Source organism: Sceloporus occidentalis, unplaced genomic scaffold (assembly GCF_023333645.1).
Source record: "Sceloporus occidentalis isolate IW3139 unplaced genomic scaffold, rSceOcc1.0.p SCAF_122, whole genome shotgun sequence".
Taxonomy (NCBI): domain Eukaryota; kingdom Metazoa; phylum Chordata; class Lepidosauria; order Squamata; family Phrynosomatidae; genus Sceloporus; species Sceloporus occidentalis.
In genome coordinates, this window is record NW_028317102.1 from 282,533 (window position 1) to 305,851 (window position 23,319).

At 41.3% G+C, this 23,319-nt stretch overlaps 1 protein-coding gene across 1 annotated transcript; it reads right to left on the reverse strand.

Annotated features, from left to right (window-relative positions):
• Positions 1–721: 721 nt before the first annotated feature.
• LOC149282128 (tyrosine-protein kinase receptor Tie-1-like) lies at positions 722–21,856 on the reverse strand. The gene is made up of 25 exons (XM_089498576.1): positions 21,754–21,856; positions 19,288–19,332; positions 14,402–14,494; positions 13,436–13,729; positions 12,150–12,260; positions 11,766–11,921; positions 11,238–11,369; positions 10,802–10,942; positions 10,394–10,522; positions 9,638–9,783; positions 9,246–9,390; positions 8,948–9,106; positions 8,004–8,141; positions 7,462–7,752; positions 6,756–7,046; positions 6,268–6,461; positions 5,403–5,613; positions 4,759–4,869; positions 3,772–3,962; positions 3,289–3,402; positions 2,625–2,695; positions 2,450–2,490; positions 1,898–1,994; positions 1,129–1,228; positions 722–793 (listed from the first exon to the last, which is right to left on the reverse strand). The coding sequence occupies exons 1-25, from the start codon at positions 21,854–21,856 to the stop codon at positions 722–724; spliced, it is 3,576 nt and encodes a 1,191-aa protein (XP_089354702.1).
• Between the last annotated feature and the right edge of the window lie 1,463 nt (positions 21,857–23,319).

Sequence of the window (23,319 nt, forward strand, 5' to 3'; positions counted from 1 at the left end):
CCTGCTGTTGACATCATTCTGTTGTCGCCATGGTGATACTGTGAGATCACTTTTCAACTAGTACTTTTTTTTTATAATAGCCCACTTATATAATAATAATATAATAATAATAATAATAATAATATATAATAATAATAATATAATTGTATAAAATGATCAGTTAGCTTTCCGTACAGGTGTTCCATGCTCTGACTTTTTGGCAATGATGATTTTAGGTAACCTTTATTAACAAATGACGGCATAATATTTTTCACGATACAGGCTCGGGAAAATAGAATTTCACATTCCTCTTTTGCATAAAAGAAAACCACTGAATCATTACGCAATATTTTGTACATTACACAAACGTTGATGAACTTGTTGATACATTTTTATATATATATATATGGCAGTATTTAGCTGTACAATAGCGAGGCTAGCCTCACATTTTTTTTTATCACCCGTTGACAGACACGCACACTATTAATAGACACAAAATGTATAAACAACAAGTAGACTGAACTATTTAAAAGGCACAAATCCACACCGTGCAGTAGTCCTATGCATACGCGGCTGGCTGTGCGAGAGGTTCCCCGTAGGAACCGTAGCGTCCCGCCGTTAGCTTTATCATACGATACTGTCCGTTTGAACATGGGCTACGGCACAGCGCTGGGGGTCATGTTCAATAAGTCCGCATGTCCAGCAGCTGATGCCATGACGTCTTATGACAGTCCTGGGTCCTTTAAGCCTCCTCAGCCGTGGCATCAATTCCCGCGTAGGTAAAGTTCTCAAACAGAGCCATGTTCACGTATGCCTGTATATTAGAGAGAGAGAGAGAGAGTGCAGGAACGTGAGAGAGTGTTGTGGTACCGGGGATCAGATGATTGCTTTTCGGGTGGATTCACGGCAAGTTTACAATTTGGTGCCTTTTAGGTTTAATCAGGCAAGGGTTGGAGCTGATAGACATCGGTGGTCTTTACCTCTAAGCCTTAGGTTACCGATGCCTGGGTGCAGGATTTCTATTATGTGTAACTGGGCTCACACAAAATAGTCTGAATTACGAGAAGACATTTTCTATAAAAAAAACCTGATTAAGGGAAACATTGGCCCAAAATGTACGATGACGCAAAGAATCGGATAGGGATGTACCTTTCTGGCTTCTAACATGCGGATGAGCTGCAGCGATATCTGGGTGAAGGGTGGTCTTTCGTAAGGTCGGTCCCTCCAGCATTGTCTCATCAGCTCATACCTAGAACAAGAAATCCCCTTATTCTTTTAAACTCAGATGAGTTACAGCTGGCAAATCGCTCAGCCAACTTATGAGCCATGCTACCATGTTTTGGGCATTTACAAGTTATCATATATATAGATATATATATATCCATCAAATTAAAAAGGTCAAATATATTCTGTTTTGATCCAGGAGACAGCAGCAAAGGAAGCAAACCATACAGCCACATACACTGCTCACACACATCATACAGTAACACACACTAACACAATATGCTCACATATCATACAGTAACACACATTAACACCATATGCTCACACACACACAGACACGCTAAAACTATACAGCAACACACATGAACACTACATGATCACACACACACATGCTAAACACTCACTCTAACCGCATCCATATACACACACTCTCTCTCCTCCTCCTACTCTCTCTTCCATTCTCCTTTTATCAATGCAGCTTCCACTGCTCTCCCTTCCTAAATTGAGATTAAAAAGATAATTAGGGGAATCCAAGGGACATCCTATTCATTAGTAAATATTGTAAACTTGATTTGACATAGACATGAGCTTGTGGAATGTGTTTAGTGGGGGGCGTCTGAAACCTTGAGGTTGCAGATTTGAGGCAGGCGTGCAGCGCATTTCTGCCTGAAACAAGGCAAGGATGTCCACTTACACCTCATCATCGCAATTCCGCGGTTTTTCCATTCTGTATCCCTGGGGCAACTTCTCATACAGCTCGGCACAAGTCATTCCACAATACGGTGTCCCACCTGTAAAAAAGTAACTTAAATGAGCATTACTGAATGAGATGGTGCTTAAATTACAATATAATGTGTTTTCAGATCATAATAATAATAACCATGTCAATGGATTCAATGGAACTGAAGAATGGGGTTGAGGGCAGGTAGGTAAAAGGGGCAGATATGGGGGGGAAGAACATTGAGAATGTAAAATGGGGTTGGGGGGATTCTTAGTCTAATCAGCCCATAAGCAGAGGTTCTACCAGAGCCATTAAGGAGAACCCTTGACTCATCCACATCGCCTAATTCCATTTACCCGAAAAACAAAATTTTCTTTTACGGATCTTAGGGCTAAAATAAGGACTACTTTTCCCAAACAGGGACACTTGGGAGGTATGTAAGCAGCCAATAAAGCGGATTTCCCTCATGTGACTTTTTCCTCAAACCTAGGTGCAACCATTCTTTGATAGCAACATCCGACTTACCCAAACTTACAATCTCCCAAAGCAGGACCCCAAAGGACCATCTGGGGAGAGAAATCCGATGACATTGGAATACAGAATAGAATAGAAATAGTCATTTACTTTTCCTCCCCGACCCTCCCCACCGACCTCGCATTCCCATTTATGCGATCGTTATTTTGTAAAACACACAACTTACACATCGCTCTTTGTCGTGTAAACGCTATAGTTCAACGACTCTATTGCCATCCAACGTACAGGCAGGCGCCCCTATAAAACAGAAGACGGCCGGCAGGGTGTTTAACAGCTGGTTATAAGAGCTTATATAAGGATTTCAAGAGGAATTGCCCCGTATGAGAAGTTAACTTTAACCACTGGAACGTATATTTTTTGTGTTAATGTGTTTTTAAAACTATCAGTACTTTTTAATAATGTTTTGCATACCAAAAGTCAACAGGACTCATTATAATAAATCATAGCAAAGAGGAACATCTAACACCCTACCCCTTCACGCTGACTAATAAATATACAAATATTGGTAAGTGTTATTAAAGCATGTAGTTTTACTTAAATTTGCAAAGTCACAAGATGCTCTGTAACAAAGTTTGACTTACTAAATAGAGCAGCCTTCCAGCAGAAGTGGTAGGGGTTAATACAGTGAAGGAATTGAAACATGCATGGGATAGGCGTATGGCGCGTGAGTCTAAAAGACCAAGGTTTGAGTATTTACAGCGGGAAAAAGATGGGCTGAATGGATCTTATTTGTTGTCAGATTCTGCGATTTTAGTAAAGTTCATAATTCTTGCAATGGATTTAAAATGAAACGCGTCGCTGTCATATCTAGACTTCTCTGCTTCTCTTACCATGGTTTTCTTCACGTAGACCTCCTCTCCTCTTGAAAGCCCGAAGTCTGCAATCTTTGCCGCTAAATTTTCTCCGACGAGAACGTTTCTGGCAGCCAAGTCTCTGTGAATGAACTTGAGAGAAAAAAAAAAAAATACGGAATATGACATCACACTCCTCAGTTTACACATTCAACGCCATCATACGCGGCGCCACCACACAAGCAGGTTAAGCGGCTGATAGGGTCCCTGTTTATTTGCGGGACCCAAATCCACGGATAAAGGAAAGAGACGGCTGCGCAGTCGTGACACTTTGTAGTAAATTTCCTAATTTTTGTATAATGGAATCTCTTTATGGGCTCCTTCTATGTCTTTTCATTTAAAGCCGGCCCTAATCACTTATATTATATATGAGTTTTGTTACTTTATCTTTCTTAGCGCGGACGGGACGCTAGCGGCGCTGTGAGTTCGGAACGACCGCTACTACTTCCTAAGCCCCCGTACCTGCTTTTCACTAAGGTACTGCATTCCTTTTGCGACGTCCGACGCGAACTGCAGCAGCTGCTGGGAAGTCAGCGTGGAGGCCGTGCCGTGCTCCCGGGCGAATACCGGATCGGTCTCAAGAACCCGGCTCTTCCGTAAGAAGTCAAGCAAGTTCCCGTAAGGAGCGTATTCAATGGCAATGTACAGGTATCCTGTTTAAGAGAGAAATGTCCACGTAATGACACCTTGACGCATCGGCAATTGGAAAGAAAGTAGTATATATATATATTTATATAAATATATAAAACATAAATATATGGAAATATGTATTTTTATCACTCCTCAACAGCAGACCAAAATTAAAGGAAATCCAACAATATTAAACTGTGACAGCCGCGCTAAATAGCAATTTATATAACTATATTCAGTTATCGCACCCTTTTTGCCCCTTCTCTAAATTAACCTATATAATAAAGGTCCGTTAGGGTAAATAAAATAGCGGCTCCTTCTTGTCCACCTTCGTAAAGCAATACAGACACTGTCGCATATGGGAGAAAACAGCGCCAAAAAACCCCCCACTATAATAAAACAGCAATAAAAATGAAACGGATCCCACCTGGGGAAAGAGTGTCACGAAGAAAACTTAGAATCCAATATAACACAGAATAGATGATAAACCAGCAAAAAAAACACCTATCTAGAATTCTACAATTTCCCTAAAAATAGAAAATTAATAAATTAATAGCATTAAATAATGATTAACAAAATCACCATATGTAGTATAAATTATGGTTAATAAATAGCCTAAAATAAAAATAGTTCATCAATAATAAAATCAATGATCGATCAATAAATAAATAAATAGGTGAAAAAATAAATAGTTATATCAATAATAAATAGCCAAATAAAGTATCAAAAAATACATAATAGTGATTTAAATCTGTCCTTGATGTTGACTTTATTTGGAACAGGTGAATAATAATGATAATTAGCGTAATAGTGTAATACCTCGGTACTCGCAGGCTCCCAGTAGGTTAATGATATTGGGGTGATGACCGAGTTTACACAGCACCTCCAGCTCTCCGGCAAAATCCCTGTGATCGTTCTCGGATGCAAATTCTGGAACGGAGACATATTTTATTAGCACGCAAGGCTATAGCGAATAAATACACGGCTGCAGGTCAATTAACGCGTAGAGAAGCGGTGAGATGTTCGCGCCCGACAACTGCGATCAGGAAAAAAATGCTTTATTTGGTTGTGATGTCATTAAAGCCTTACATTATAAGAATTAAACAAAAAGTACATGTATGAAAAGTGTGGTTTGGACAATCGTTCCCCTAAGAAGAACAATCTGACAACATGGCATGGCCATAGCTGGCTTTTTGTGTTGTGATCTTAAGTATTGGGTATTGACGTCCATTTTATTTTGTGGTTTTGTTTAATTATCATTATTTGTACCACTTGGCCATCATGGCCACCTACATCTTTTTGCTTAGGGACCCTTAGCTTATAGCCCCCCTAACTACACCCATGATCCCTAGATACCGCAGTCAGGTGAGTAATGGAGTAATGGTGGGTAACCCAGGAATATTAATGTCGCTCCAGCTCATCCACAAGAGAACAAACCGCGTTGTTTTTTGTAGGTTCCACACCTTTCAGCATCTTGATGGCTGCATTCACCCTCACGCCGTCCTTTTTAATCATGGCCTTGATGACTTGGCCAAAGTTTCCTTCTCCGATGACATCTTCAAATTTAATGTCTACCCATTCCAGAATAGGGTAGGAGATTGGCTCCGTCTGAGGTTTCGGGCGCCGAGTGAGGGTCAGCGTTCCAGAACTGAATTGCAAGATGGTCTCCTCTCCCTTAGACAACACACAATATATATATTATAGCCAAAATATACAATAAATTAGCAGATCTTCCATTCAAACCTACATATATGTACATGAAATACTTCCTATGCTCTTTCTTATCACTGATCTTTACGTGGTATGGAAGCCCATCTGTCCCGTCTTAGCTTTGTCACAATGTATTTCAGTATTTTCACCCCACCTTCCATGGGGTGCTTTGACATGGCAAGCGAGCGTGTGTTCTTTGGCCAAATGGTCATTTAATGTATATATTTGCATGTTGGATACGAGTGCTGGTAACTGGGGCTGAGTTTAGACATAATGCCATTTTTTTATATATATATATATTATCCAATATATCATTTTCTTAATACAAAGGAGAGAGGGTTTATATTTGATGATTCACAAAAAGTAAAGTCTATGAACATCTGCAAAGGTGGTTGATCGCAGCAGGGAACAGAATGTATTAAATTGCTACAAAGAGCAGCTAAAACCTCAAATCCCTTTTGAAGTTACCGGAGACTCAGGTTGACAATTGTTTTCCTATCGTCCCCTTTTTCAGCTGGTTCCCGACGGATGCGTTGGGTTCTGGAGTGGTATATCAATCCAAAACCTCATTTGCAGAGGACATTTAATAACCCACAGTAAGCCATCGATGATACTTACTGATCCAGACTGGTAAGTGAACATTCTCTTTCGGCGAAATAAGTTCTTTTTGATACAGAAGAGGGCAAGAAGAGCAACAATGATGGTGAAGCAGGTGACTGAAACCGACCCAATAATGGCCACAATTAGTTGGTGATCTGATCCAGAGGACTGAGGATTCCGGAACTCCATGCTGGGTATAATATCTTGTAATTCTAAGGGGAAAGCATAATAACGTAATCACAATATTAACTGATCCAACCTTCAGTGTTGTTACATGATTTTGGTCGTGGAGTCAAAATAAGAAATACCAAAGAACATCGGTTAGCATTAAGGTTGGAGTATAAGTTTACAATGAACCTCGTATTAAAATTCAATAATGCAATAACCCCAGGAATTGACCATATACGTACATTTATACACGTAAGCAAAGGTTGGACACCTTTGATGGTGAGTCTCATGGAGAGTTTAAAGTGAATACACATGAGACTGGAAAGCTTTTTTCTTACCTTCACTGTTAGTAGATGCTGTGACATGCTGGCTCCAGTCTCCCGGTACCCTGGAGTTCGCACGCACGCGGAACTGGTACTCGGTGCTGGCGTTAAGGCCACTGATTTTATACCACGTTTGGTTTTGGTTCTCTGTGTCGGCCCATTGCTGCTCGCCGGGGACTCCTACTCTGTGGCTCTCAACTGTGTACTTAATGATTCCTCCATTTGGGTCATCGGGGGGCGACCAGGTGACCTTCACAGTGTCCCTGGAAATGGGGATTGCATGTACATCCTTTGGGGGCGATGGACCTACAGGGTCAGAGATGTTATGTACACTGCATGTCTCTGATTTATATAGTACTTTTAAATATTTTACTATATTTTTAAGCATTGCATTGTATTAGTAACAAGTGTACCCTCTTTTTAACATGAATTTATGAATGACCTCTACAGAGACATTGCAGATCCTAGGGTTGGAGTTCTCGTCTATACAGATGAGTCAATGGTCTATTCAAAATTCCAAGATGGATTGAACTGGCAGATACATTAAGTAGTTCTTGCCATCTCAATTGAGTTGTCTGATATAATTCAGCTTTAATTAGCTTTATTAATTAAACAGGAACCCAACTGTCAACTCAACCGCAGTTCAAACTGTGTTGGCTGCCATCTTGGATTGGCAGACACTTGAAATAATCCCTGCTTCCTCGCCCTTTCCATGACTCACCCTTGCTGTTGATCGTGATCACGAAGGGATCAGATGGGGGACCCAGACTTGTGCAATGGTAGATTAGAACTTTGAGGACATACTCCTTGTTGGTGCTGAGACCGTACATCCGGGCTGACATGACAAGCATTGTGGTTATGTTCTCTTGCCGAACTAGATGGTTATGGGGATGATAGACTCGCAGCAAGAAGCCGGTGCCAATGGCTGGCCCTGGGGGCAATTGCCAGTTGACATACAGCGTGTTCCTGTCCTCTACAGAAAAACCTTTGATGACAGGCTTCATCACAGGCTCTGAAAAAAGAATTCAGATTTTATATATATGTTATTTATATTTTATTGTTCTTCAATGACCATGATGGCTCTGCTTCACGTAGCTCTTAATTAAGTGAAGTTCTTAATTAAAAGTACAATTATAGTTGACATTGTCCATTGGATGATCGTAATGCTATAGTAACCGTCAATCAAATCAAACAACTTCTAGATCTAGCGGACTAATCACTTGTAAATGGATTCCATAAAAAGGTTTTTTGTTGCACACTTACCTTGGCAATCTGTCTCCATAATAGCCAAGGGCCCCAAGGAGCCCTCCCCGCCAGATCCCGGCCGGCTGAGCTGCACTTGTACCAGGTAAGCCGTGAGAGGCGTGAGGTTCTCCAGACTGATGTTGTCTTTCTGTTCAGCTAAGAGTCACACGTCCAAACAGGTTATTTCATTGTATTTTCTGGTTAATGCACAGAAATCCAGAGAAATCTAACAATATGGTTTGGAGCTGTCTTTCCAAGAGGAGGTTTATTAGATTGTATAAAACCAAAAAATGCAACGAGAGCTTATCTCTAAAATATAAAGTGCTCAAAAAACACCAAAAATAAATGCTAACAAACCAAATAAAGTAGTGGAAAATGAAACAATGTTACAATGTTTTTGTACAGTCACTCAAACACAGTATCAAACCATATATGCGTAAATATTTAATGTGTATTTATTCAGCAATAATTCTTTTTGGTTTGGTTTGTTTTTTTAAGCACTTTGTATTTACTGTTCTCACTGCATTTTGGGTTATATATTGGGTTTTTTGACACTTGTAGATGATTAGAGCATTTTTTACACTTATTTATTACTTTAAATTTTAGTGTCACTTTGATTATTTTTTATTAATATTTATTATGTTATACTTTGAACAGAGAGCGTAAAACAGTATATATAGTTTTAATGATTTTAACATATTTTTCATAATAATGTGCATGCTAGTGCTGGAATCAAAGCAGAGGAGGAGGTTAGATGTGTGAGTATTTAATATGTTTTGCAAGGTTGCCTATACAATAGAAATTTGGCCACAAAAATATTACAGTTGGCCAACCCCATCAAGAAAGTTACTGTGTATAGGGCAAGGAACATGGAGGAAGTATTGTATTAAAGTTTAGACATACCCTGGATCATTGTCTATGATATAAAGTAACCTATCCTTATGGCCTGAGCTTTATCTTACCTACGATAGTGGTCCAGTGAGAGTTGCCATCCTTGGGTTTGTAGAATATCTTCACAGAAGTAACGGGTCCATTGCCTGAGAAAAGTCGAAACGGAGCCACAAGTAATTTCCGACTGTGCTTTTCCAGCAAAACTGGTGGCTCCAAAGGTACAGGGGGCTCTGCATGGAGAACAGACACATTGATACATCACGCTATTATGATTCCTTGGTAAACGTAGTAATAAATCATTAAAATACAGCTTATACTAAACTTTCTAATTTGGTTATACTTTCAATGCCACAGGAAAAATGTTCTTACCTCGAACATGTACTTGGAATTTCCGGCTGTCCTGACCTCCACTGGTGGACACGCGACATTCCCAAAGTCCATTGTCCACCAGGCTCAGTGACTGTACCATGAACTCGCAGGTGCTACGCTCCTGGTCTAGCACTGCTTTAGTAGCCTGAAGAAAGTGATAACAAATTGGGGAGACGGAGAAATAAATATATCGGTGAGCTGGGAAAGGAAAAAAACGAAAGAAGAAACCCATGGCAAGAGAAAGAAGAGAAACCCAATGGGCTAGGGAGAGAAGTTTTGTCCCACAAAGGAGAAGACTTTTTGCCGTGAGTGCAATATTGAAATTTCTAAATTATGTTTGGGATTAATTTAAAATTGAAAGACATGGTTGATCCCTTGAAGGAAAGACTTACCGCAAGCACAGCGCCATCTGGTCTACGTAGCACGATGCTCTCCCGCACAGGCTGGGGGTTACCAGATGCCGCGCATGTCAGGAGGGCTGTAGAATTCACATTGAACTCGATCTCAGATGGCAGGTCTATGATCTGGGGAATCCTGTCTGCAAAGTGATAAGAGACAAACCTGCATCAACAATCCAAAGAACTATGTCATCGGATTGCGGTGCGTAGCAGGGCAGGTGTCGACGGGTCACTATTGAGGAGTTAGTCTTCAGATGGTATAAGAACTTAATAGAAAGCAGTAAATGGCCAGCAAAGGGGTAAGAGGGGCACTTTCTTCATGGGCTGCTCTGATCTAAGGGTATTTGGCCACTCTCTAAAGGTTTTCCTAAAGTAATTAATACTTGCAGTCATAACTACAGTCAACCCCCTGACTAAATCCATTTGTGCTTCTTCTATGACAGGGGTGTCCAACCTGCGGCCCTCCAGCTGCTGCAGGACTACATCCCCCATAATGCTCTTTCAGCTATGGGGCTGGCTGAGGAGTATGGGAGCTGGAGGGCCGCAGGTTGGACGCCCCTGTTCTATGAAGATACAATGTGTTTAATTCAGGACTAGGTAATGCGTGTTGAGTATATATATATATATATATATTCTGCAATAATGGAACGTGTCAAAGTGTTCACTTAAACTTGTTAGCGGTTCTGAAAGTTGCCTATAAATACAAATGGCGCCATCTTTACTGAAGTATGATGGCAGTTGGTAACTTACCTGACTTCTCGCAGTTTTTTCCGTGCCAGCCCGACGGACACACGCAGCCACTAAATCTGTTGCAAGATCCTCCGCTCTCGCACTCACATTGCAAGGCACAGTTTGCTCCATATTTACTCTCCGGACAGGCTGCCAACACGACACATGATCAATTAGTCTAACGCAGAACCAGCCCCACCATATATAAGACCGAGGGGTCTACTGGGGTATTTTATGCGTTTGTAATGCAATGCTGCATCTCGAGGTCTTCCACTATTTACGGTGGGCATTAATGTGACATATTACATTTACGTGAGAGGGCGCCCAAGACGCCAGCCTCTTGAAACAAAATATATTTACGATAAGAGCTTTTAAAAAGTCTACTCAAGCAATATGGTTAGAATGCTTAGGATGGCAGTGATCGGGCACCTGTTTGGCAGTTCGGGCCGGTCCAGCCGCTGGCACACGAACAACCGTATGGATCAGGAAGGCAGAAAATGAGACCTTTACAGCCGTTTTCTCTTTTGCACGTCTCCCGGCAATTTCTGCCAAAGGTTCCTTCCCTGCAGGCTGTGATATAGAAAAATATGATAATAACCATTAGAATTGGAAGAGAAATCTAAAATATGTATAGTGGGTCTCTTGGGGTCCACTAACCATGAACCATAATCAGCGCTTGGCTGTTACCGTATGAGGACATGTGACACGTAAAGTAAAGCGACCGAATCCGTGAGAATCAAATTCTGAAAAGAATTCTTGGAAATTGTATTTTTTTCAGTTTGGGAAACCAATGGAAATGACTTCCGACAGATCATTTTATTCTCCTTGTTTGTATTTTAATACACGTTTCTTTTTTATCAGATACCTTTCTCACAATGGGTTCCCATAAATCCCGGAGCACAGATACATTCTCCGCTGCTGTCATGGCAAATCCCACCATTAAGACAATCAAGACACTCTTTCTGGCACGAGGGACCCCATTTGTTATCAGGACACCCTGCAACAAGAAGTGTAATTCCATGAAGAATTATCTTACAGCACGATCATAACATTACATTTTTTTTCTTGCATAAATGACTATTAGCTAGCAAACATGTGCCAAATATACCAACAGACCACCGGAAATAAACATATGGTAGAATGGAGCCCACCTATGAATGTTCATGTAGCTTAAAATAAAGGTGTCCTCCTTAAATTATGACATCATTATCCATTATGTATTAAAAGTGGAAATTTTTTAAAAGTGGTCTTATTACCATAGCAACCAACAGGCTATTTCTTCTGGTTGCTATGGTGATAATTTGCACCAGAATCCATAAATACTGGAGTAACATGCTGGCGTGGTCTGAGGAGCATCCATACACGCAGTGATATCTGACGGGGCTTTACTGACCTCTGACAATGAGCCTGAAGAAGGCATTCAGGAGAGGACTTGCCCCGATGAACCCGGCGCTGTACACTCCTGCCTGGCTCACTTTAACCCCTCTGATGGTCAGCCGGGCAATTCCATCCGTCACCCCCTCCTTGTATGTCGTCTGTGTGAAGGTTCCTGAAAGAAAAGCCGGTTCCCATATATTATTAATACCCCTGCGATGGTGCGGCGAGTGGTTGACTTCTTTGTATTTGTGGTTGTCTACACTCCATTTTTACTACAATGGAATTCTGGGGTTTAACTACTAAACAGCGAGTTGTGATGAGTTGCAATGTTACATTTCACCAACGTCACTATGCAAACCCGAGAACCCAAAGAGATTTCCGATGAAATCCGATGACTCACCATTGTATTTCCATAAGATGTCATTGTTTTTTTGCTTCTTGATCTTGGCCTCCAGCTGGACATCCTGGTTCACACTCACCGTCACAGTGACTTTAACGGGAAGCAGATCCGCTGGGGAGGGAAAAAAAGCATAAAAAAATGACCCTGGAGTTACAGTTCATGATTGATCACGATTGGTAACTGTAGACAGTGTCAGGAAGAGAGGGTACAGTCTATCAATATAAACCTAAACAGTTAAAAACAGGTGTAAAACTGGCTAAACCAGGTCTGTACGTTCGGTGTCAGTTTTACAACGTAGAAACACGGATGATGTGATATAAATTTGACCAATTCTGGGGAAAATGGCATGAATGTTTGTAGAAAAATGTGTGTTCTACTGAAAAGTATTGTTACTGCGTTTCATGAGACCTCGGATTTGATTTGGGAACCAAAAAAAAAAAAAAAAAAGCCAATCATGGAGGATCCACTCAGAAGGTTCTCTTGGAGGAACTTTGTACGCTGAGGTCCTGGTGACTCCCATTGTTTAGAGAGTCTGCTCTATGGGAAGTCTTATCGTTCCTCTTCTTTTCCTGCTCTTAAACGGACGTCCATATCAAGAGAATTTCTTTTCTTTTCACAACGTTCCGGGGAAAGTGCTTATTGTCCTCAAGAATGTACTTTACAGATTTTATGTTGTTTTGTTTCTTTGTGAGAACTCTAGAAAATATTTGGCCTTTGTGTTTCTTTGTTTGTCAGGATATCTTAATGAATTAATTATTACAAACAAAATAAATCATATTTTTTTAGGGTTAATGAACTACTAAAATTGTTTAAATATTATTTAATTAATAAAAAATGACTTGTGGATGGTAAGCGAACACATCATGGTGAACACTGGGCAGGAGAGGGTCTAACTTTACCTATCGGCCCCCCATCTACTTACTAATGACAATCGATCAAGAATATGATTTATCTTTGTGATCGCAAACCGGTTAACTGCCCAAAAATATCATCTGGGAACACAGAAATTAAATTACGTGATTTAATGTATTTTTAAACCAATAGAATATAAGTCAAATAAAATGGCGAAAAATATAATATTAAATATTAAATAAAATATAATATTATATATAATATTCAACTACACACAATAGGGCCATTTGTTTCGTTTGGGTTATGTTTGGGTTGTCGTTAAAATATACTTATTGGTTATTGTTCCCCATTTTCTCTTTCGTGCAGTTTGTCCGAAACACAACAATTGTCTTAGCCTTTGGCTATACCGTGCCAACATGAGATTAGACGCTTACCGTTTGGGTTGTTATAGGCATACAGTATTTTGGTCAGTTCGGCCGAACCCTTCCCGGCGCAGTAAAAAACACCCACTAGCTCGCTGGGTGAGAATCCGCGAGCTTGCACCTCGTTCCCCTGTGAGCTTGTGTGGAATGGAGACTTGGACGGGATGCGGACGATTGTGTTATCACGCTCGATCAGCAAGTCCGAGCCTTTCATGTCCCGTTCCCCTGTCACGCACCGCAAGGTGAAGTCAGCCCCACGATGTGAAGGGGCCACAGACACCAGGGTGACATCAAGAACGGCTCCTGTTACAGGTGGAAAAATAAAGCACATCAGGGCGATGGTCGTCGAAAGATAACGCGGTGAGTCAAGAATATGTTTTTATTGCAGCATTATAACTTTTTCCATGAATATGTGGAAACAAACTTTATTTCATACTGTGATTAGATTTGGGATAATATAAATCACAGGGAACGTTATTACTGTATCCATCGAAAGCCTCCTGATTTTATCAGAGAGAAGCCTCTTGAATTAGAATGGGCTCAGGAAGGGCTTTTAATCAAGTGCAACAGATAAATGGTTCCCCTATAGGCCAAAGAGCAGCAACATTTTCCTAATGAACAGATATATTCATATATATATATATATATATATCTGTGAAAAATATACAAAAAAAGGAAATATAATTTCCTTTAAAAAATCTCTTATCTACCTATGTATTGTCAACTGGGCAGTATGGGATCAATGCATATTCCTGGCATTCATTAAACACTTCCGCAAATAAAATGTCCAGAGAAGGCTTAAAATTGCTTGAGAATTTAAAACACAGCGCAGTCTCGCTGATTCAGCTCCTTGGTAAGAAAGCCGCAAAAAATTAGATAGGAGCCGCCAAACTTGGGGTACTTTGACGTAGTGGCGGGCAAAGCAATATATAGCCATATAGTGTGTCGGAATCCCCAGTGACACCACCAGGTAGACGACTAATTCCACAAGAAAGTATAAGAGGCAAATAAACAGGTGTCCTGAGCGAATTTGGGAGGCACGGCTCACAACGTACGATTGGTGGAGGTAATCTGCCTCGATTTATGGAGACAGCCCTGCAGCTCCCATAACAAACATAAATAAATATAAGGTTCTGCAGCAGAACGTCTGAATTGACCCGAGGAACGCGAGGGGAAGCCGTGATAAGCAGGATTCCTGTCACAGGAAAAGGCGTTGAGACTCCATCCAATATCTACATCCAACTGGGGGTCTTGATATATAGCACATGGTATAAGCAGCACACATTCTGTTCTATATCTGACACAAGTTTGTTGGCTCATGTGACATGATAACCCTGGTGAGATTCTCCTTCATTCAAATCCAAAACGAGATCACAAACACTACATTTTTAATAGCTGCTCTATATTCTTTATATACTATTCCTTGAGTACGGTAATTAGAAAAAGGTTCCTCATTGGTCCTACAGAAATGGAAAAGTGTAAAAAGGAAAGAGATTTGGGTGTTTGGAGGCTGATGATGAAATTGAGATCAAATCTAGAAAAACTTCTCCTAATCCGTCACTTCACCGGCCTCATGTATTGACCATGGCTCCGCCATCTTTCTTTACTATGAAATGAAGCTTTGTATTGCAGCTACAGGGTCTACGTGGAGAACACTGAGTGGACATCCTGCGTGCGCCAAGAATTCTGGGTAGCGTAAAGAAATGAGTCACCCTTACAAAAATCAGTGAAGGAATGAGTCACTAAGCTGACAAAAAAGTCTTGTCCTTTCCTGCTCGTAGCTGGAACCGGACGTTCATATGATTTGACTCAGACAAGTAGCTAAACATACGCTACATAGATTGTTCAAAAGGTAATGGACAAGCAGAAGAACGTAAGAGAGGCAAAGGGATACGTGGATTTTTGTGCTTGTCCTATCTCTCAAACTACAAACTCTAGGGCTTTAACTTCACTGAAAGGGTGGTAGATAAGCAGAGCAGCCTTCCAGCAGAAGTGGCAGGGGCTAAGACAGTAAGGGAATTTAAACTTGCATGGGATAGGCTTATGGAAACGAGATCAAGGGCTGATTAAGGTTTGAGTCTTTATAACAGGAGCAATGGGCAGACTAGATGGACCATGGATGTTTTGTAAGGCTGTTATCTCTGTTATATGGGAAGTGCCGATAAGCAGCATTCCTGTCGCAGGAAAGAACACAGAGGCACTTTTAAGGTTTAGCATTCGAGACACATTCTAGCATTTAAAATCCACTAATACTTTAATAATAGGTGGCTAACCCTGTTATCGATAGAGATGCGGGTGACGCTACTGGGTCCCGACGACGGCGACATATAAAATAACAACCCCCCATTCCATATTTTATCTCCATCGCTAACATTTACTTGTCGGAGAGGAAACAACGTAGCATTGAGATAAAGTCTGCGTGATAAAGTGATCTTTTTGATAACCTCTTTATTTGGCTCACAGGCCCCGTAATACTTTTTTTTAACGTGTAGGATTGCACAACTACTTGGCAACCCAACGATAAATCATCTCTAGCTGTGGTTGAAGAACGATTCCTGTAATCATCTTCCTTTGGTCTTGTGACTGTGGAGCTCAACAAAGCTGGAGATCTTTTGTAGTTATGTGGCAGGCACCCTGCTCCAGTCCGAAAGCACCAGGTACACCAGGCAGGAGTACTCATTGTCCCCCCGCCCAAATTATAAGCGGATACCCCCAAACATTCTGAGCTCCTAGAAGAGAGGGACTGGCAACATGATATGTAAGGGGCACAGGTATGTGGGTCATAATGGGACAGTCTGTCCCTAGGTCCCTAGTAATACAGCCTAAGGGTTGCCCTCCCTTCAGACCTGTTTCCCTAGGAAGAATACGCCACTGAAAGGCACCCTCTGATTTAGGTGCCCCAGGCGGCTCCCCGTGATGCCCTCTCACGGTGAGACAACGCTTAGCGCCTGAACCCACTCATCATAACATCGGGATTCAATGGTTTCTTGTTGGCTTGGTCCCATGAAGCCCAGAGTAGTCCCCTGATATTTCTCTCCGTGATTATTTGTTATTCCCAGGGTAGGGGTCATTTGAAGGTTTTGGCCACCATCTTTTCCCATGTGTTTTACCAGCAATTCCACATATGGCCCGTGGCTGGGGTACTCAAGGACTTCAGGCGGGATTCATACTCTGACAGGACCCTTTCAAACTCCCTTTATGTGTCTCATAAAGCCTTGGATATCGCACGGTGTGTTTTGTATTGGGCCACCGGGCTGGACTACACTCCCGGGACTAAATGTTGCCCACCCTTCCCTGTTTCTCCGCCAAATGCCTCTTGTATTGTATTTCAAAAGGTAATTGGTATTTTGCTTTAAATAGGTTAAATTCATTGTATTTTATAACATACTGTATCTCTACCATTAGCGATCCTGGATCTTGGACATTCCGTTTCCGGTTTCCTACCGATCAATAATGTTTTCTGCAGTGGGTTTAATGTTTCCGCGTGTAAACGTCAGTGATAAATTGGTGGGCTAGGGACCCTTTAAGATTAGTTGGGTCCTGAGCAGAAACCCAGAAGGGCATAAAAAAAAGGTTTAAGCATTTTTAACACAATAATACCGTTTAAAAGGGTTCTTACCTATTTTGGCTGAAGGCAAATAGACGAAGAAAAGAATCAGAAAAGGCAAATACATTGTATTTCAACGAAGACCCCAATGGGAATTCCTGGCGTGGATGTGTTCCACATGCACCCTTAATAAATCCACACGATTCCAGAGGAACCGGCTCAGAACCGCGTCTGCAAAGCCGTGATTTCACCAAAAACGGATTGATTATTTCGTAATCAAACAATAAAATGTCGTTACTCCAAGATCGTCAATAATAACAATTCATCCAACCATATCCAAGTAAACAACAGATCCCGTGACGTGAGATTCTAGCCCAGAAATTATGTTTTGGGGCTTTTTTTGCCAGTTATGAAATGTAACCAATAGCTTGGATTCCAAAACCAGAGAGTCTTCTTGTTATTTTGCCTGTTTACATATTTGCAGAGCCCCGCACACTGGTTGTCAGCTCTTTGGCCAAGTCCCGCTTTTGTTAAATGCTTTCCCTTCCCGTTTGCTTTTCTGTTTTTCTCGTTCACACGTTAGCCACCTCTAGGCTGGACAGATTTTCGGGGGATTTGGACATGGAAAGAGGAAAAAGGCGTAGCTGAACACAGGAAACTCTCAGATCTCAACAGTCAGCGATGGTCTCTAGTTTAGGAAATCACGGTCTGAACAACTCTGGGAAAAGAAGATGACAAAAGCCTCCCCCCTCCCTCACTTCCCTACGACTAAAATCTATTGTTATATATAACTATCCGAGTCCATTCCGCGTTGTCTATTCTGACCTGTCAACCCGTAATGCTATTTCTGCCAAAAAGCACAAAAACACATTCTGAAAATAGGCCAATTAGTATCAGGATCCTACTGCCCCTTCAAATTGGCCCGTTAGCCCCTAGGCCTTCCTCCAAAGGACCCCCCCCATCCTATTATTTATTAGTAGGGAGTCTGGACCTCCCAAAAGATGAGCCCTAGGCTATTGTTTGTGCCTTTTATGTATTTGTATAATTGTTACTTTGTGTCCAATTTTATAAATATGGGTAAAGAGGACGGGGGGTTCCACCGTTAAGGCTGCCCAGAGCCTCACTTTATTAAGAACCCACCCCTACCCAACTCATGGGGACTTGAAGAATGAAGACCCAGACACTTCCGTTTTAACCTCAATATACTTTACCAATAATCAGTTATCATTATTATTTGTTTATATAGCGCCATTATATTCCATAGCGCTGTAAACGTGGAAAGACAGATACTGTAGCAGTGATCACATTACAGGCTGCAGTGTGTGGGCCATGCACGCTAAATGGTTTAACCGTGGTCCGCTCCGCTCGTAATCCTTTTAAATAAATATCACATATATATTAAAAGCTGCTGTTCGGCCTACTTGGTTGGAATAAGCACAATATTTCTTTGATCAGGTAAAACTTTGCATCATTTAGAATATTTCAGGGAACGCTTAAGTGTCCTATGACACTAACCCAAGCAACGATAGGTTGCTTCCATAGAAAGTGTAAAGGCTTCTTATGTTTCCTATTATTTAATGAATAAAACTAAAGCTTTGCGATCTTTAGAACCCTCCTCGGAGGACAGGACTGCCCAGTGCTTTTTAGGCTAATCCTTTATTGATCGGCTATCGGAATGAATCCCCCCGACGAGACTGAAAGCCCCCCCAATAAACATGACAGAGAAAGATCCTTTACTGATATATAAAATATAGGAACGTTGCCGTTTCGTCGGCACTTGTTGGCGTTTAGAATCTTAAAGAAAACGTCGTGTTTTTCTGAAGTCCGCCGGGTCTGGATGGTCGGTATCAGAACAATGCAGAGGAAGTCTGGGGGATGTCTCCGGTTTGGGACTGTCTTAAGCCGGGGGCCTTTTGTTATTGGGGGATGGGGGAATCTCTTCACTTGGTCAAAGCCTTAGACTTGTTTGGTTTCCTGCGATTCATTCGCACTTGGCACAGAACCAGCGCTCCCAGCGCCTTCTACCCCTTCGGCTCGGACTGCGACCCTCTGTGGATTTAACTCCGCTCGCCTTCCATGCCGTAAAAGATTATTCCAAAACAAAATGGGCGTTAAGGTCCATCCAAGTAGAAACTGAAGTCCAGTACTAAATGTTACCCCGTAATTTGGGTGGTTGATACTCGCGGCTTGTGCCATTTGGTATTACCATCTTTTGGCACCGGCCTTGGCAGGCTGAATGGCAGAGATGGAGCCACCATATAAACAGCCCTCGCTGGATTCAATGGAGAGCGGACAGTGCCTTAATGTCCTGCCCTACGGCACGTGTCCCCGCTCAGGAGAGGCTCATGTTCAGCCTCGTATCCTGAGGAATAAGAGCAGAGCTCCTCATTAGAAGGTTAACTTCATATAGGAGTTTGAAGGTCTGATGAGTTGACTTCTTTGTACATTATGACGGGTCAACCATAGGAATCCTATCATGCAAGAAGACCTTGGCTGGTCTCGTAGACCAATGCCGCGTTTTACTTAAGCATAATTAATCCATTAATTGGAATTCACATCATACTAACCCAGCTCAGGAACGTGCCCGGGTAGGGTTATCCCTTCAAAATGTTTACCGATGTCTCTTTTGTGAATATACCCCAATACGTCAAGAGCCATATTGGACATCCAGTCACCTCTCCTCCACAACAGAGCCCTAAGCACCTTCTTTATGTGCCTTAAGTGCTTTAATGCATCCCCCTGCCCTCTGATTACTTAACATTTTTTTTCTGTTTAAGTAAAATGCGGCATTAGAAGCATCATTTCTTCTACCAATGAAAACCAAAACCCTTTTTCAGGGAATGCTTAATTGCCATGTGACCAAAAACCAATTACTGATTGGTCATTGCCATAAAACAGAAAATCATTTTAAAAGCTTCTCTGTTATATTTATGTGAATAAAGCTATAGACACAGGAGCCCGGGCTGTATAAGCAGATTACATACGTTGTTTTTGGCCTCCATCAGTCAAACGTGGTCAAAAGATATGAGAATCTTAAGATCCAGAATAAAATACAGTTAGTTTTATAAATAAAGAATAATAATAATAATAATAATAATTCATATGTTTTGTAAATCCAAAGTATTGCATTTCTTAGTTTATGTATAATTATTTTTTTTTATCATTCTAATTACAGATAGGACTCCCTAAATCTTTTTGCTAAGGGCTTTGAAAACAGTTTTTTTGTCTAACCAGAACAGCATTTTTGCCTATCCAATATGAAAAGCCAACCAGGTAGGCATCTCCTGTAATAGAACAAGAGGCCATAATCTAAAGCTAGAGGGTCAGAGGCTTAGATGTAATGTAGGGGCGTTTTACTTTAATGATAGGGTGTTAGATAAGTGGAACAGCCTCCCAGCAGAAGTGCTAGAGAGTAATACAGTGAGGGAACTTTAACACCCATGGGATAGGCATATGGCTCCTGACGAGACCAACGAGACCAACGACTGATTAAGGTCTGTGGACTAGACGGGGCCCAATGGGTCGGCCGTCAGATGTTTCACTATACCAAACTCTGCCTGGTGTTCAAGCAGCGTACCGAAGGGTTAAATGTCCTCAGATCTCCTTGTTTAATCTCCTTTGTCTTGAGATGTTTTCCTGTTATTGTATGAAGACAGCAATTAAGGTTGAGCCCAACATCCTGACATTTTTTTTTTCTCCATCCATAAGACATCTGGACCCTCGCAGGATTTCTTACATTATATACGACACTAAACGTAAGGGCATTTATTTATAAATCCCAAACGGAGGAGACGTCTTCTCTATTGTATTCCAATATTTTTTTTCATTGTACAAATACCACACCCTGAGATTTATTCCCCTCGTCGTTGGAATCGTCTCCCTGCTTTAACCCACTGAAGTTTAATAGGAAAATGCATGAATAATCTGTTTGTGAGGGCGGATGAATGAATACTCGCATTGTTTTGCCAAACATTCAAAGTCATTAATTTAAAGAGCTCCTACCTATTATATGAATAAGTACGTGCGTAGCATTCAGACGCAATCAAAACTCTTGCACTAATGTAGTCTTTGTGTTACACTTCTGAAAAGAAAGTGAATGCATTTTGAACATATAAGTCTACAAAACTTTAGGGGCTTATTCACAAAACGGTGAACGGTTGTTGAGTCGCAGTAAAAAGATCGTTTCGGTCTCCCAGGAAGCCCCTGAACAACGAATATGAAAATAATTTGTATGCATTCATCAAACCTGCAGAAAAAAAACTGAATGAAAGAAAGCACTTACCTTACGGAGAAGCTGCAGCTCCAGAGCTGCAGAAGAACACCCCCCTCTTTGGTTTGTTGCTTTGCTCTACTTTTTGGCTTCTTTATAAACACCAAAAACGAACAAACTACCAATAGTGGTAGAGGTACGTGCACTGTACATATTTAAACACCAAAACCTATTGCAAGGAGAGCATGTAAAGAAAAAAGGTATATACAAAGTAAAATACATCCAAAAAATATATATAATATAAAAGCATCTTGGCACCAAGACACATATAGGAAGGTACCTATGAACAAGGGCACAGGACTACGGGAACGAGGATGGAAATACGTATGTATATGAAGGCACAAATAGGAAACACAAGGATGACCAAAGCGATAAAGTAAAAAGGAACAAATGAAATAACATACAGCAATGTTACATTGGTGCTCAAAAGTTACTAACCAAACCTAGAAACAAGGCTGAAAACAGCAAAAAGCCTGGTGATGAATGGTGCCAAACGTACCAACCCCAACGTACGTTTCGCTGCAATGAGCTTCAGGGGGCCAAAGCAGCCAATCAAAGTGTTCCTGTTGATATCAATGGGAACTATTTGTGCGCATGTGTATGAGGGGTTGAACATGTCTCCTGCGTGGCATAGATCTGGGGGTGGGAAAGGGGTAAATGCATATGGGGGGGATTCTGCAAGATGGACGCCCCCCAAGAAAAAGGACCACTCATCTATCATATGCATAAAAACATATATGATGGCTGGTATGCCCCTTTAATACACAACTTTTTTTCTGTGTTTTTTGCTATCCTGTTGAGAAGCAAGAACACAGCAGATTTGACATTTTATAAGTGCGCACCCAGAAGCGAAACGCAAAAAGTATTGAGCAATATGGATGCTGCAGTTGATGTAGAACATTCAATAAAATGTTATTGCGCGGGGATCATGTAGCTGAGATACCTCCTTCATATGGCAGATTTGCACAAATTTGCTCACTCATCACAGGAAGGGTTTTGCTTTCCCTCGAATATTTCAGCCGAGCTGGAAGCATGTCAGCTATATAACATACATTACGCAGCAAAATAAAACCAATTACAGCCTTTGTTGTATGGTTTCCACAAAAGTTATTGAAAAGTATGAACTATTAATAAGGAAATCCCGAGTTTTCTGATTCTTTCTAATAACCCTGTCTTTGTGCGCCATCTGGTGGCAGACTGTAGGTACTACATCTATCCCATCAAACCTGGCAATAAAAACTGAGCCTGCCAATTTAGCACAGTTTGTGATTTTATTTCAGGGTATTTTTAGGGTTTCATGATTTATCTTCCGATACGTATTGTAGGGAGACAGTCTATAGGCACCTTTGCTTCCGTATGTAACTCCGGTATTTTAAAATCCCCTAACACAGACCGACGCGGTTACATTTTAACCAGCTCTCTCACCTTTGTACCTTTTTTTTTTTCTTCTTCTAAACTCCACCCATCACCTCCGGGGGAAAAAAAGGCAGAGAAAAACAACAGGAAGGGGGAAATGTAAAAGTGAAGATTGTGGAGGCTGCCGACACGGGGACATGCTTTGTACCCAGGATAAAAACACAAGGACGCGGTTAAATGTGAGTTTGAAGGGAATCCGGCGGCTGAGAGTTTTGTGGGTTAAGCCAGGGTGAGCCTAAACACGACTCCACGCCTGGCATGCCTTCCACGGTGAGAGTTTAGAACAAGACTAGCTAAAGTGGCGATGTTCGCCAGACACCAGCCTGCAACCCCCTTGGGCCACCAAGCGTTTCGGATAAAGCCAGAATATTGAGGGTCATAGGAGTTATAGCTTATTTTTAAGATGTAATGTCGGTCATTGGTTTGTTCTCGGGATCTGTATCGTCCAGTCTCTCTTCTGCCCTCATTTTGCTTGTCTAATAAAGGCGTGATTATATGAATGCTCACCTTGGCAAAAGTCGTATTTAACCCTAAACTCTGGATTTTAAATTTATAATCCATTAACAAACCCTAGTCGGCCCCCTTATTTTTTTGTAGGGACGGAATATGGAAATTCGATTTTAGGACAGAGGATCCGTAAATACTTTAAATTCACCAAAATCT

Bases quoted from the DNA above. Each gene is read 5' to 3' on its own strand.
- LOC149282128 (XM_089498576.1), bottom strand. From the start codon at position 21,856: ATGTTCAACCCCTCATACACATGCGCACAAATAGTTCCCATTGATATC. The intron at 13,730-14,401 runs TCGTCTACCTGG...TTCCACCTGTAA, and splicing joins ATACTTTCTTGTGGAATTAG to CAGGAGCCGTTCTTGATGTC. The intron at 7,753-8,003 runs GTAAGTGTGCAA...TTCTTTTTTCAG, and splicing joins TATGGAGACAGATTGCCAAG to AGCCTGTGATGAAGCCTGTC.